The 16,116-nt window shown below is 39.3% G+C and overlaps 1 protein-coding gene across 1 annotated transcript in view; it reads right to left on the bottom strand.

The window, feature by feature from the left end:
- mei-41 (meiotic 41) overlaps positions 1-16,116 on the bottom strand; it is a 316,521-nt gene that overhangs the window by 162,760 nt on the left and 137,645 nt on the right. The window contains exons 18-20 of the mRNA XM_068345943.1: positions 15,637-15,734; positions 11,211-11,370; positions 6,725-6,841 (exon numbers count right to left, since the gene is read on the bottom strand). Of these exons, the coding sequence (XP_068202044.1) occupies positions 6,725-6,841; positions 11,211-11,370; positions 15,637-15,734 (375 nt within the window). The remainder of the gene's footprint in view (positions 1-6,724; positions 6,842-11,210; positions 11,371-15,636; positions 15,735-16,116) is intronic.

Here is a 16,116-nt window from a genome sequence, read left to right as displayed (position 1 = left end):
TTTTTGTTTTAGTTAAAGATCCTCAATTTGGTATTTCCACTTTATAACTTGTATTATTCAGATGTAAAATGCTTTGAAATAGTTTTTATTATAAAATGATATTTTGATTATAAAATAAATTTTTGAATATACTTACCCGGTGAATATATAATAGCTGACGTCTCCGACGGCTCGACAGATTCCAAAAACTCGCGAGCGATCGCCGTGAAGGTTGCGGGTGTGCCCACCAGCGCCGACTATCGGCCAGATACCGCATATACTTGTAAACATCTCCAGTTCTTCTCAGTCCCCTAGGTCTCTATCGGGGAGGAAGGGAGGGCCTTTAATTTATATATTCACCGGGTAAGTATATTCAAAAATTTATTTTACAATCAAAATATCATTTTTAAATATTAAACTTAGCCGGTGAATATATAATAGCTGATTCACACCCATGGTGGTGGGTAGAGACCAGTATTAATACAATAAAGGCGTATATGCTCAAGAGTTTTTGACAATTATTCAAAAAACAGACTTAAGTATAGGTACCTGGTAAGGAAGCAGACTCTGATTATTACTCTGCCTCATTAGTCCGCTTTCCTCACGCAGCCCAGCCATCCTCTCAGGATGCTGAAAGACTCCCAGGAGCTGTTATATCCAGGGCGAACACCCCTATAACAGGACCTCATCAATACCCTTAATCTGGGCGCTCTCAAGAAACAACATTTGACCACCCGCCAAATCAAAAAGGATGCGAAAGACTTCCTAGTCTTCCGTACAACCCAAGACAAGATTAAAAACATTTCAAGAGAAGATTAAAAGGATATTGGGATTAAGGGAATGTAGTGGTAGAACCCTCACCCACTACTGCACTCGCTGCAACGAATGGACCCAGGGTGTAGCAGTCCTCATAAAGAGTCTGGACGTCTTTTAAGTAAAATGAAGCGAACACCGACTTGCTCCTCCAAAAGGTCGCGTCCATAATACTTCGAAGAGACCTGTTTTGCTTAAAGGCACCGAAGTCGCTATAGCTCTTACTTCGTGCGTCTTGACCTTAAGCAAACAACGATCTTTCTCATTTAAATGAGAATGTGCCTCCCGGATTAAAAGTCTAATAAAGTACGATAACGCATTTTTAGACATGGGCAATGAGGGCTTCTTAACGGAGCACCATAAGGCCTCAGAACCACCTCGTAATGGTTTAGTTCGAGCTAAGTAAAACTTAAGAGCTCTAACGGGGCACAGCACTCTTTCAACTTCGTTACCTACGATTTCTGACAGACTAGGTATTTCAAAAGATTTAGGCCAAGGACGAGAAGGCAGTTCGTTCTTGGCCAAAAAACCAAGTTGAAGCGAACATGTAGCTTTATTTGTAGAGAAGCCGATGTTCTTACTAAAAGCATGGATCTCACTGACCCTTTTAGCCGAAGCCAAGCACACCAAAAAAAGCGTCTTGAGGGTGAGATCCTTCAGGGAGGCTGAATGCAATGGCTCAAACCTGTCTGACATTAGGAACCTTAGGACCACGTCTAAGTTCCAAGCGGGAGTTGACATACGACGCTCCTTAGAGGTCTCGAAGGACTTAAGGAGATCTTGGGGATCCTTGTTATTTGACAGATCCAAGCCTCTATGTCTGAAAACAGACGCCAACATGCTCCTGTAGCCTTTAATAGTGGGAGCAGAGAGAGAGCGAACATTTCTCAGATGCAGGAGAAAGTCCGCAATTTGGGCTACAGAGGTACTGGAAGAGGAAATAGAGGAGGACTTGCACCAGTCTCTAAATACCTCCCATTTCGACTGATAGATCCTGATGGTAGAGGATCTTCTAGCCCTCGCGATCGCTCTAGCTGCCTCCTTCGAAAACCCTCGAGCTCAAGAGAGTCTTTCGATAGACTGAAGGCAGTTAGACGAAGCGTGGGGAGGCTTTGATAAAATCTCTTTACGTGAGGCTGTCGCAAGAGATCCATCCGTAACGGCAGACTTCTTGGAACGTCTACCAGCCATAGAAGTACCTCTGTGAACCACTCTCTCGCGGGCCAGAGTGGAGCAACCAATGTCAACCTGGTCCCTTCGTGAGAGGTGAACTTCTGCAGCACCTTGTTTAGGATCTTGAAAGGTGGAAAGGCATAAACGTCCAGGTGAGACCAGTCCAGCAGGAAAGCGTCTATGTGGGCTGCCTCTGGATCTGGAACTGGAAAGCAGTAAGTCGAGAGCCTCTTTGTCAGAGAAGTCGCAAAAAGATCTATGGTGGGTTGACCCCATGTCATCCATAGCTTCTCGCACACAGTCTTATGCAACGTCCACTCCATGGAGATGACTTGTCCTCTTCTGCTGAGGCAGTCCGCCAAGACATTCATTTTTCCTTGCACAAATCTCGCCAAAGGAGAGATGTTACTTGCCTTAAATGGAGTTCCTTCTGATCCGTGGATCAAAGACCCGAGCATTCCAGACTGTCCAGTGGAGCTCCCTAACCCAAAACCAAAGCATCTGAATACAACACATGGTTTGGGTTCTTGATCGCAAGAGAAAGACCTTCTCGAAGTCTGATGTTGCTGTCCCACCAAGTCAGACATGTCTAGACTGGGTTGTAGATTGGGAAAGAGATACTCTCTAAGCCCTTCTCCTTGTTCCAATGGTTTAGGTGAAATTGGAGAGGGCATAGGTTGAGTCTCCTCAGAGAGATAAACTACTCCAGCGATGAAAGAGTTCCCACGAGACTAGTTCAAACTCTTACAGAGCAACTGTTTTCCTCTTGCAAGTGAAGGACTTTTAACAGAGCTTGTTCCATTCTTGTGGGAGACGAAAAGGCCCGAAAAATCAGACACTGTATCTCCATTCCCAAATAAAGAATAGTCTGGGATGGGGTACTGTAAGTTACGACTTCTCTACGTTCACTATGAGACCTAGCTCCTTGGTTAGGTCTAATATCCATTAGAAGCTCTCCAGACAGTGATATAATGACGACGCCCTGATTAGCCAGTCGTCAAAATAAAGGGAGGCTCTGAATCCTCAAAAAATGTAGAAAGCTTGCTACATTTTGCAAGGGCCTTGTAAAAACAAGAGGAGCAGGAATGAGGCCGAAGTACAGTGCTCGACATTGGTACATTACTTTCCCGTCCACAAACCTCAGATGTTGTTGAAAGTTTGGATGAATCGGGATGTGGAAGTATGCATCCTGAAGGTCGAGAGAGACCATCCAGTCGCCTTCCCTTACTGCTGCCAAGACAGATTTGGTAGTCTTCATCGTGAAGTTTGTCTTGACAATGAACACATTGAGCGCACTTACATCTTAAGTACTCCTGCAGTGAACGTGGCTGCCAGATCATTGGAGCCATCCCTGATAGCCTTGTTCCTGCAGTGAACGTGGCTGTCAGATCATAATTGTACAGCAAAACATTGACAGCTGGAGAGACCTTTTGACTTAAGGCTCCCAGGGACCAACCAACAAAAAACTTCAAATGCTCGAAAAAAACTCCTAACAGGAGATGGTCTAGCTCTGAAGCCGACCATAAAATCTTGGAGCGTCTCATGGCCAGGCGACGGGGAGAGTCCACGAGGCTTGAGAAGTCTCCCTGGGCAGAGGCAGGAACTCCCAAGCCGAGAACTTCTCCCGTGTCATACCAGACGCTCGCTCTAGAAGCCAGTTTAAAAGGAGGGAAAGCAAAGGCTGTTTCCCCCAAACTCCTCCTGGTGATCAACCAGTCGCCTAGCAAACGTAAAGCTCTCTTAGAAGAGCGAGAGAGCACTAGCTTAGAGAACGACGGCTTCGAAGTAGCTAGGCCTAGCGTAAACTCTGACGAAGGCGAACGAGGAGCAGCAGTTACAAAATGGACCGGAAAAAGATCCTCAAAAATCAGCAGGATTTTTTTTTTTTTTTTTTTTTTTTTTTTTTTTTTTTTTTTTTTTTTAAAGTCCATAGAGGTCTGAGCAGCTTTAGGCTCCTCTCCGTCTGACAAAGTCCCCAAAGGAATATCAGTAGGAGGAGGATCAGCAACTTCCTCATCTGAAGGAACCTCGTCCGACAATTGTCTAGTCTCATGAAAAGGAGAGACCTGCCGCGGCGGCAATGCTTGACAGGCAATGTCAACAAGCAAAGGAGCAGCAGTAGCAGTAGAGGAAGCGACGTCAGGTCGCTGCTGAAAGGACTGAAAACCTTGTGACTGTCCAACAACAACAACAGGAGTTGATGGACGCTCGACGTCACGTCGGAACTGCATTGACTGCCTAGACTGAGCAGTCAAAACAACCTTCGACTGCGGTGATTGACGCTCAACGTCAAGTCGAGGCAACTGAGCTGGTTGGCAAACGTCCTGAACGTCAACACGAGACTGCGGCAGCGGCTGAACGTCAACACGAGACTGCGGCAGCGGCTGAAAGTCAACACGAAACTGCAGTGAGGGAGGATCCAAGTCACGTGACTGACGTGAAAAACTCCTGACATAACGTTTCAAAGTACAAGAAATGTCAGCACTAACGTCAAACGGACGAGTAAATGCTCGTTTGGGCGGCTGACGGCCAGTCTCGTTTAGCGTAACAGCGACTCGAAAGCGAAGGTTCATCGTGAACCTGCTCAACGTCATACTTCTCCATAAGGGAGGCAAGCTTAGTCTGCATGTCCTGCAGGACAACCCATTTAGGATCAACGGGAGTCGGAACGGGCCGAGACGACGGTAACGTCTGTGTTGGCAAAACATTGCCTTTACCGCGACCCTCGGACCCCGTGTTACGCTTGCGTTTAATAGGCGAACAGTCTTCCGATGACTGCAAAGGGTCAGAGCTGTCCCCATGGCTACAGCCAGGAAGCTGGACCTGTCCTGAAGGGACTGACTTTCGCTTAAAGGGTCTAGAAACCTTGCGCCAAGGTTTCTTTTGCGAAAAGTCTTCGGATGACGAGGAGAACACAGTCTCACCCGTCTTATGGTAAGGGCGATCTTGACGAGAAACGTCCGATACCAAAGAGGGAACGTCTGTACGTTGGTTAAAGCCTCTCGTCCCCTTAAGTCCTACGACATTACTCCTCCCTGGTACAGGGGAGCCTGAAAGAGGTCTCGGACTAGGGGAGCGACAAGCACGAACAAACGAACCCTCCGCAACACAGCACATGTTTTCTTGCACTCACTTCACTGATATCGTATTTTTCAATAATTTCACATTAGGCATGAATAAAACTGATATCTACCTGAAGCACGCAATTCTCCCTTACATCAAAAGGTTATAATTGCGAAATGAGTTGTATAATGTAAGCACATTAGTACAAAATGAAACACACATGCAAAAATCAAAAAACATATACATATATATCGAATAAAACGGAAATATATAAAGTTAAAAAGGATCAGTGACTGGGGAGGAGACTAAACACTAGTTCACTAAAGACTACGTTTTCACTCTCTCACCGTACCGTGCCTTGGGACGAGAATAAAAACTAAAAACGTTTTATCCTTTCTCCCCGTACAGAGACTTGGGACGAGAGTAAAAAACTGAATCGAGAACAACGTTACTCGCTCCCAAACTCCTTACTTGGGACGAGAATAAAGATCGGATCGTTTTCTCTTTCTCTCTCTCTCTCTCTCTCTTGTCACACACAAGAGAATTGCCCACTCACCCTTCGTCAATAAACAGGTTATTTGACCAAAGGAAAAAACTGAAAGGACTAAGAAATTGAAAATTAACAAGTTCCTTTAAATTAGTATTTAAAACACTTCAGTTTGAAAGAAGAATGAACAAAACATCAAAATCGATTTACTCTTTCTGCAAAGTGAAACCGTGATTCTCTCTTTCTCTATCGTAACGATAGAGCGCAAACTGCGTAGCATAAATAAACCAAACGTTAGTTCATCTTTGAAAAAAAAAAAACAGCACGAAGACTATTCAAAGAATATATTTCTTAAAATATTTTCTAAAAAAATATTCATTTCATAACTCTTACAGAGCAAATGATTTAAACTTAACGAAAATAAAAGTTGAATGGGATCAACGTTGTTTAACTTCGGTTTCCAAGTTAGGACCGCCTACATCTCAGACTAGGGGAGGAATAGGTAAAGGCCGCATATAAACAAAACATAAAATTTATCTTGATGTTTAGTATAAATGGAAAGCTAATCGAAGAGGCCTAATAAAGGCGGGTGAGATATAAAATATATAGAGGAAAATCTATAATTATCAACAATAATTTATAACGTGATAAAATAATTACTAAAAGCCTTAAACACACTTCCGTACACTGAGGGAAGGGTCGGCCATCTTTACTCTATGGAAAAACCAGAGATAAAAAAGCAAGGGCAAAACACTTTTCCTCTCCTTTCAAAAGCATTTCTTTTGAAGATAGTATTGAATAATCCAACACGGCGAAAGCAATAAAACCAAAACCAAGTACTTCACCAATTCGGTAGAAAACTCGAGGTCATAAAGCGAGTGGAATCAACTTGTCGATGAAACCGACAGAGAAGAACTGGAGATGTTTACAAGTATATGCGGTATCTGGCCGATAGTCGGCACTGGTGGGCACACCCGCAACCTTCACGGCGATCGCTCGCGAGTTTTTGGAATCTGTCGAGCCGTCGGAGACGTCAGCTATTATATATTCACCGGCTAAGTTTAATATTTAAAAATACATATTGGAATTACATAAGCATAAACATTAATTAGCAATTCAGCAACATTGTTAAAAGATATCATAGAGCAATGCTACTGAAACACCCCAATTATATTATCTAAAAGTATAAAAAAGAAACACCAAACTTACTTGTACCGAACAACGTCTGATATTATGAATTGCTATATCTGTTGTGTCAGCAATGAAGGTCAATACTGCTTCTTCCTCCTCTTCTGACAGATTGAAGACCAGGTATGGCAAGATGTGCTATGGAAATTAAATTTCATTAATGTTGCATGATATCTATTTGCTGTAATAATTTCACATGTCCTTATGATCATTAATGTCATGTAAAACTTTCTGTCTCTTATATCAACATAAATGATTAGACAATGATCTGGATACATACAAATTATGATATTGTAGGAATTTTCCAATTTAGCTAAAAGTGATCTAAAAATTTTAAGAATTCCAAAAGAGGAAACTAAAAATGCATTTTTAAACAACTACAGTAATTATAGTAAATAAAAAATTAGTCCACTTTGTGGTAAAAAAAATCATTTGAATGCTTCAGTTTCTTGCAATAAAGAAATACAGAAAAATTAAGCCAAACAAGAGAACTGCACATGTGTGTGGATTTCCAGGTCTCAAGAACCCACAAATTTGATTTAACAACAACATAACCTTACTTCATCACAAGTGATTATTTATCTTTTCGGTAAAGGGCTTATAAACAAATTAAATTTGCATAAAAAATACATTTGTATGAGAGAATGATTTCAGGGTAGCTGTAACTCGGCTATAAAAATTTATAAAGATGTGTCAGTAGATATTGGTGAGTAACGGGGAAGAAACAACAACAATCTCCCCCTCCACTCCACACACAGTAAACACTTTGATTTCAGTAGCATAGAAGTTACACACATGCTATCTGCAGTTAACAAAGGTTGGCTGTTTTTAATATTTCCTTTTCTAAGAGCAAATCTGTGTGATTGTGATAGGTTTTACATGTAAGCATGCAGTCCCGCTATGGTAAACCTGGTCGCGATTGCGTTAGGTTCATATCCCGGAAGGAGTTGAACTCACTTTCTTTATGCCCTTTTTGCTGGGGGCACAACTGTTGGCTGTTATCCCCTAGAGCTGCCTTTGCAATGGTCAGAGTACAGGAGGAGGAGAAAGTATATGTCCAAGAGAGATTTTTGGGCATCAGGATCTTTTCCAACGCCAAAATGGTCTTCCATCTAAATATTTTTTTATCATCCAATGCTCAGACATCTCCACTTCTGCTTCCCCTGCAGGTGAAAATAGAAGAGGGAGGGTGAACCTGCCCTTCCCTCGAAGCAAGCTTCGAGGGAGCTGGACTTCTCACATTCCCACAAGTGAAGGAGAATGGGGTTGGTTCCCCCTTCACCTTGTATTGATTTGGGCAATGCCTACGCTGACGACGACTCCTCTAGGGACCAGGCCCCTAACACCTTATAGCTCTCATTAAGCATCGAAAGGTGTTCCTTCAATGGAAAAGTTCTTTCAGGTATTAGCTACTTCTAGAGCCTCTAGGCCTTCTGCAGCTGCCCCTCCTGCAGAAGGAGCCCTTGACGTGAAGGGCATCCTCACATCCCTGCCTAAGGAAGACGCAATTGATCCTCAATCTTAGACTTCCCAAGTGTCACCTCCACAAGCAGTAAAATTATTGACTTTGACAGCAGACATAAAAACAAAAAGACCTAGTTCTCCTTCCCTTCCTATACCTTTCCCTTCGTTCTCCTCATCTCCTGTTGAGCATTCGACTGCATCATGTCCCCCAAAAGTTCAAAAAGACCAAGCAGCCCAAGTCTTTTCAGACTTCACTCAGACCCTCTTCACGTAAGCGTGATGGAGTTGAGGGTCTTCCACAAGATGACAACGACTCTCCTAAGGAAGGTGCTCGTAAGACTCTCCCTTCGTTGAAACGTGACCCTCCCAGATCCCAGCAAAAAGGAAGAGAAGATTCATTTTACATAGATGTTAGTCATAGAACTGTGATACGTTCATCACCTGAAACCTTCCAATGTGTACAATCATCGCTGACCTCACGAATGACTTCACGCACACTAAGTACACCTTTGTACATACATGATCATGATCTTCAAGGCACTAACTTCACCAGCCATCTCTCCACGCATATGACTGTCATCACATGTGTGCTCATAAAAAAAATTGTCTTCACTCGCCAGACTCAGAGGAGTTAGGTATACGCGTAAAAGATTTTCCTCACGCACACAATCCCCAACATGCATCCTGTCTCCCTTGTGATTACAATAGGATACGGGCATGCCTCATCATAGGAATTCAGCTCAATATTCAAGGAAAACATGCATAACACTCATGCACCAGCTCTTCATGTGCATCAGATACACACAATTGGCCTTCTCAGGTAAGAACTTCACACACAGAATACCTTCAATCGGATTCCCCACGCCTATAAGACCAGGAAAACAGCCATAAAAAGTAAAGTAAGCAAAGTTGGTAGCATCTCGAAGATTTAATTCAACATCAACTCTTTACTGTACAAAGAAGTTCCAAATGTAAAAGAAACTAGCTTTTAGTTCACTATAAAATCCAGAGATATTAGAGTAGTTAATCATAGAGAGCATGAAATTAGAAAGGTTGAATCTACCTTTAATTAAACATTACCTGTTGACAAGACCAAGCCTGTAACAAGTTTTCTGTTTTAGATAATGAGCTTCAAAATACAATTTTCACCTCTTTAGTGTAGATTGTACTTACCAAAACTTAGTCCAGTGGTTATTCGGCCTGATAAAATTCTAAATCCAGCCCAGTTTTGAAACTTAGCCTAACCCCTCAAGTTTTGACTACCAGTTCCAGTGCAACAATCAGTAAGGGTTCTGATAGTGTACAGCACATAACAGAGTTGAGATCCTCTCTTAGAGCCTCCCACTCTTAACTACTTTGGAATCTTCTAATGCATAACCTTTGCTTATCTGCATTCAAATCAACAAAAATCAACAGAGCATTTCTTACACTGGTATTACAAAGTAGAAAACAACATTGTTAGCCTGATACCTAACATCCACTACATTGCTGATGTAGGTACTGGTAAGAACTATTTATTTCTTATTTCATGGCATGGCATATCGTATGGTCACTATTTATGATGACTTGCATTTTCATGGCATTGTGCTTCATTCACCTACAGGCTCAGCCATCACCTCAACCCAATTTTTCCCTATTAATGTTAATGAAGGTCTTAATAATTATTCTGCTGAAATGAATTGCTTAAGCTATACAGGGCAAAGATTATTGTTAAGGGTAATAAAATTCAAAGGGCAGTGTTTTAATTAAGGAAAATTTTCTTGATATTTTGAATTTATTTAGATATGAATGAATAAACTAACAAGGTGATTACAAATTACTTTCAGAAATTACTAAATCTGCATCACTATCATAGCACAATGAATTCTGTACGAAGCATGAACTTGGCCTATTTACATATGGAACCAGAATGGGAATTGAGGTTTCTTGACAGAAACAATTTTATGCGACTGTTTGTATTTTTTTGTTAATCATTTGCATGGGTAGAATTACCTTTTAATGAATACACAGGATGGTCCAAATAACATTTTTATAACCATCTGTTTTCACTAACGTTTGCCACATAGACGGATGAAACTGTAGACCAAATTATAATTGGTATGACTATTCCGACCTGATACAATGTAAATGGGAAATTGTTTTACTTGACAGTGGAAAAAAAAATATTTAATTTCACTCAACTGGTAATACATCCAATGCAATCCAGTCAATAGTCATGGGAATGTTCTTAATAATTTAACTTCTTACATAATTGGGCTAAGCAAAGAACTGAATAGCCAATTCAATAATTTTTATGGCTAAGATAAGTTTAATCAAAACTACCAAATACACGGGCTACTAATTAAGTTGCATCTACTTTATTTTCAACTCTACTCTGCCAATATAAAAGGACATAGATTACAGAGTCTGGGAGATTATGAGTGGATGGGAGGAAATTTTTCCATGTGTCGTTTGACATGGGGTAGTTTACAGCCTTGGTTGAGTGCTGTTTGTGATCATAGTGGGTTATTGAACATCAAAGATCTCCACCTGCGATTGATCAAAATCTGAAACCTCAAGGGATGACTGCAAGGTGAAAAGATAAAATTTACTAGAAAGGATATGCATGAAATAATAAAAGCTAAAAATAATAGTTGAGCTTATTGCTTTACTTTTTTATCATCACATGGAATATGCTAGAGGTTGACCATCGCTGGTTAAGTCATCATATACCAGGAAAAAAATCCATTTAAAAAACAAAAGATATATATTGCAAATATCTACGTACATATAACAAAATAAAAGAAAAATAACCTCCAAACAAGGAGATAGAGACGAAGGTTAACCGTCAATCAGGAATAATGTAAGCATGATGAGAAAGAGGGTATGGATAGATCTCAAGGTACACCTTATGGTTTCAACCCAATAGTATGAGTTACAATACTGTGCTGGACAATCTCCACAGATTTATTCCCATTTCAAGGTCGACTGGCTCCCAATTCATAGATACTAGCCATGTGACTCAGAGGTAAGCCTTATTAATGTACAAAATATTCACACTTACCTGGAAATGATCAATGAGAACATCTCTTAGACGAATAGCTAAGCAAGCAGCTAACTCTTGAAGAAGGCTTGGTTTATTTTCCTGAGATGCTCTTACAACCAAAGGAGGCAACAAATACCTTATCTGGCTAGTTATGAAGGAGCTGAATTTACTTTTGATCCTGGGAATAAAAGTAAAACACATGCATATTTATAGGTAATAAAAATGGATGAAGTTTTAAAAATATACATAATATAATGTATATTAAATAATATTGCATCTTTTCAAGAAAAAATATCCCCAATATAAAATTATATTTTACATAATACCCCACTTCAGAATAAAACCAGTAATAAACTTAAAATTAAATTATTTTTCAATAAGACAGATATCAGATATTAATTTTGGCAAAATTTAATTAAAGTCAAGTTCAACCGGCACACTTATACAACAATTTTCATTATCTCAACTTATGAAAACTTACATAAGAAACTTCTTTGCATCTATAATGATTTTACTAGAAAAAATTATTACTCTGAAAACCCACAAACCATGTACAGTATAGAAAGATAAAAAAATAATGAAGATACAGTGATACCTCTGGATACGAAAGTTTCTGCTTACGAAAAATTCAGGGTACGAAAAGCGATACAAAGATTTTTATGCCCCAGTATACGAAAAAAATTTCAGGATACAAAAAGCTTACGAGATCCCAACTCGTCGCCGAGAGTACAGTACCTTTTTTTTCAGGGTATCAACCCTTAATTTAGGTGTACAGGTAACAATACACCTTCACTGATCCAAATGCTTTACATACAGTACCATAACTTTAATACAGTAGTAAAGAAAACGGACCGTTTTCTTAGGGCTTGGAGGGGATAACTAAGCTATAACTACATTATTGAATAATCTCATGGTGGTTTCTGGAATGGATTAGGCTGTTTTTAACGGTTGGGTTAATTATTGAATGATAGAAATGGCTGCATTGCATGTTTATTACTACAGTTTAGCGTGTTTATGAAAGAAAAGGTGTCTTTTCGTGAGGCTTGGAACGGATTAGGCTATTTACATGTAAAACGCGACTCAGGATACGAAAAAATCAGCATACGAAACCGTATCCTGAACGGATTACTTTCGTATGCTGAGGCATCACTGTACATTATTATAAAAAATTTTCTAGAATTTATCTCAATCAACTTTAATCTCATAGACATATTCAAATACAGATTTTCCAAATTAATTCAATTAAATAGTTCATACAGGGTTACAACATTTTGAACTATATCCTTACATCAATATTTTGATAGTTCAGGTTATTAAAAAAACAACCTTGGAGAGAGTACGTAGTTTACATAAATCTTGTTTCTAAAAACTTGAACCTTTTGCTTAGAGAGAGTTTTTTCTTTATAAATAATATATTACTATCTGTTGTTGGGTTCATCCACCTATAGTAAATTTGACTAAAATTTAGAGGGTCAAATTTTTTGTCTTTTCCCAAAGAGGTTTTACAGAATAAAAGAGTGGAGAGAGATGAAAGATAACTTACTTGAAAAGAGAAAACCCGGGTTAAAAGCATTATGAATGATGATGAGAATGAATTAACATTATATATTTTATCTAAGGGCAAACCTTCAATGATCTGATCTATATCAACAAAAGGGTAACCCAGCCTATATATGAGAGAGAGAGAGAGAGAGAGAGAGAGAGAGAGAGAGAGAGAGAGAGAGAGAGAGAGAGAGAGAGAGTTCTACTACTTATATTGGTTCAAAACTTGATATTTAGAATATTTATTGTTCTAATCTTCTTGATACATTTCTCTTAATTATCTTTGGTCTCTTGATAAGAAAACTAATGATTTTTTTTAATCTTAATGAATATCGGCTCTTTGAAAATCTACTGTACTATTTTGATCCCTCCTGTTTAACTCGAGAACATTGCTCAGCTTTCCAGGTTGTCTTCCTCCCTCAAGTCTGGAAATCTCTAATCCTTGGACTGGAAAATTCTTGGGCTAATATCACAATAAAAATCTAAAATTTTCTTCTTACTCTTTCTACTACAGTTTACTCTAATAGCCTTTCATCTTCCAATTGCTTTTCTTACCATTCTTTGTTCTTACATACATATACCAAAGGCACTTCCCCCAATTTTGGGGGGTAGCCGACATCAACAAGAAACAAAACCAAAAAGGGGACCTCTACTCTCTACGTTCCTCCAGCCTAACCAGGGACTCAGCCGAGTTCAGCTGGTACTGCTAGGGTGCCACAGCCCAACCTCCCACATTTCCACCACAGATGAAGCTTCATACTGCTGAGTCCCCTACTGCTGCTACCTCCGCGGTCATCTAAGGCACCGGAGGAAGCAGCAGGGCCTACCGGAACTGCGTCACAATCGCTCGCCATTCATTCCTATTTCTAGCACGCTCTCTTGCCTCTCTCACATCTATCCTCCTATCACCCAGAGCTTTCTTCACACCATCCATCCACCCAAACCTTGGCCTTCCTCTTGTACTTCTCCCATCAACTCTTGCATTCATCACCTTCTTTAGCAGACAGCCATTTTCCATTCTCTCAACATGGCCAAACCACCTCAACACATTCATATCCACTCTAGCCGCTAACTCATTTCTTACACCTGTTCTCACCCTCACCACTTCGTTCCTAACCCTATCTACTCGAGATACACCAGCCATACTCCTCAGACACTTCATCTCAAACACATTCAATTTCTGTCTCTCCATCACTTTCATTCCCCACAACTCCGATCCATACATCACAGTTGGTACAATCACTTTCTCATATAGAACTCTCTTTACATTCATGCCCAACCCTCTATTTTTTACTACTCCCTTAACTGCCCCCAACACTTTGCAACCTTCATTCACTCTCTGACGTACATCTGCTTCCACTCCACCATTTGCTGCAACAACAGACCCCAAGTACTTAAACTGATCCACCTCCTCAAGTAACTCTCCATTCAACATGACATTCAACCTTGCACCACCTTCCCTTCTCGTACATCTCATAACCTTACTCTTACCCATATTAACTCTCAACTTCCTTCTCTCACACACCCTTCCAAATTCTGTCACTAGTCGGTCAAGCTTCTCTTCTGTGTCTGCTACCAGTACAGTATCATCCGCAAACAACAACTGATTTACCTCCCATTCATGATCTTTCTCGCCTACCAGTTTTAATCCTCGTCCAAGCACTCGAGCATTCACCTCTCTCACCACTCCATCAACATACAAGTTAAACAACCACGGCGACATCACACATCCCTGTCTCAGCCCCACTCTCACCGGAAACCAATCGCTCACTTCATTTCCTATTCTAACATATGCTTTACTACCTTTGTAGAAACTTTTCACTGCTTGCAACAACCTTCCACCAACTCCATATAACCTCATCACATTCCACATTGCTTCCCTATCAACTCTATCATATGCTTTCTCCAGATCCATAAACGCAACATACACCTCCTTACCTTTTGCTAAATATTTCTCGCATATCTGCCTAACTGTAAAAATCTGATTCATACAACCCCTACCTCTTCTTTGTTCTTAAATCTTATTTAGGAAGTGACCAAGTTGCTCTTCACTGTTGGAAAATATAATGATAGGAGTAATTACTTGGCTCAATCTGTTTGCTTCCAATGCTTATACCTGTCTAAAAGCCTCATTTATCATGAATCCTAGATATGCATTACTTACAAAAAAAAATTGTAATGTGCCATTCAAATACTTGTGCAACCCATTTTCCCTGTGCTTAATCATTAAAATATTTATTATGGAAATCTTTGCATTGAACAATAAATTTAATCTGTTAGTCAAAATATATTTCCCTAATTACTCAACCTCTTTTTCTTTTGTAACTGCTCTAGTAAATATATATCCTCTAATTTTTATGGTAGTGAAGTTGAATGCTTATAAAGGCCCATCCCCCAAAAGTCCATGTCTTCATTTAATCATGAGGGTTGTGATAAGTTTGCTGAAAAAACGCGTCAAGATTAATAAATCTCCAAATTACGTTTTGGGAAATTTTTCAATAATATTAATCTTTCTACAAATTAAATCTATATAATTTTACGCTATTTAGTAAGCCTTAAATGGTACATTTAACATATAAATGCAGAGATATATGTTGAAATTACGCGTCAAGATGAATAAAATATAAAAATTGCCTTTTTTTGGGAAATTTTTTATTATACCCTTTGCTGACTTTGTACTCCATTGACTGATTAAACAAATTAATGTTTATGAAAAAAAAACTTTCCTCTCTTTCTTGTCATTTTCATATTCTATTATAAAATTTTTTAAACAAATTAACACTCACTCATTTTATTTTTCATTTTTTACTTTAGATTATCTTTCATTCATATTTTATATTACTCATGCATTTCATTCTCTACATGCTTATTTACCTATTAAAAATAATAATAATTCAAATACCTTTTAGAGCCATTAGCAGAACTACTCCACTTAAAAATTTCTGCCACATAATTCAACATAACTCCAACTTCTCCTGGTTTGATGATATCAACTATCACCTGTAAAACAATGGAATGTGGAGAAATTTTCTAAATATCCTAGTTGATTAATACTAAACAGGCTCATTAAGAAATTATTAAATACAGTAGGAGGCACCCTTACCAAATAATGAGATCCATGGATAATACCCAATGTATTACTTATAATGTACATTTACAAAATATTCTATGCCCATAAACACTAATAAAAAGCCAAAAAATTATACAGCATTGCACTATAATCACAATAAGAATCTTTCTCGTATGACAAAATTACTATATGGTACTGCTGAAGAGGTAACGTGACTTTGACTCTCTGAGTGCCATTGTATTCTAGGCACAGATATTTCTACTCCATTTGGTGCCACTGGACATATTTTACCTCAAGTTTTTTCTCTTTTTA

This window comes from Palaemon carinicauda, chromosome 22 (genome assembly GCF_036898095.1).
Source record: "Palaemon carinicauda isolate YSFRI2023 chromosome 22, ASM3689809v2, whole genome shotgun sequence".
NCBI lineage: Eukaryota > Metazoa > Arthropoda > Malacostraca > Decapoda > Palaemonidae > Palaemon > Palaemon carinicauda.
This window is presented reverse-complemented; position numbering and strand designations above follow the sequence as displayed.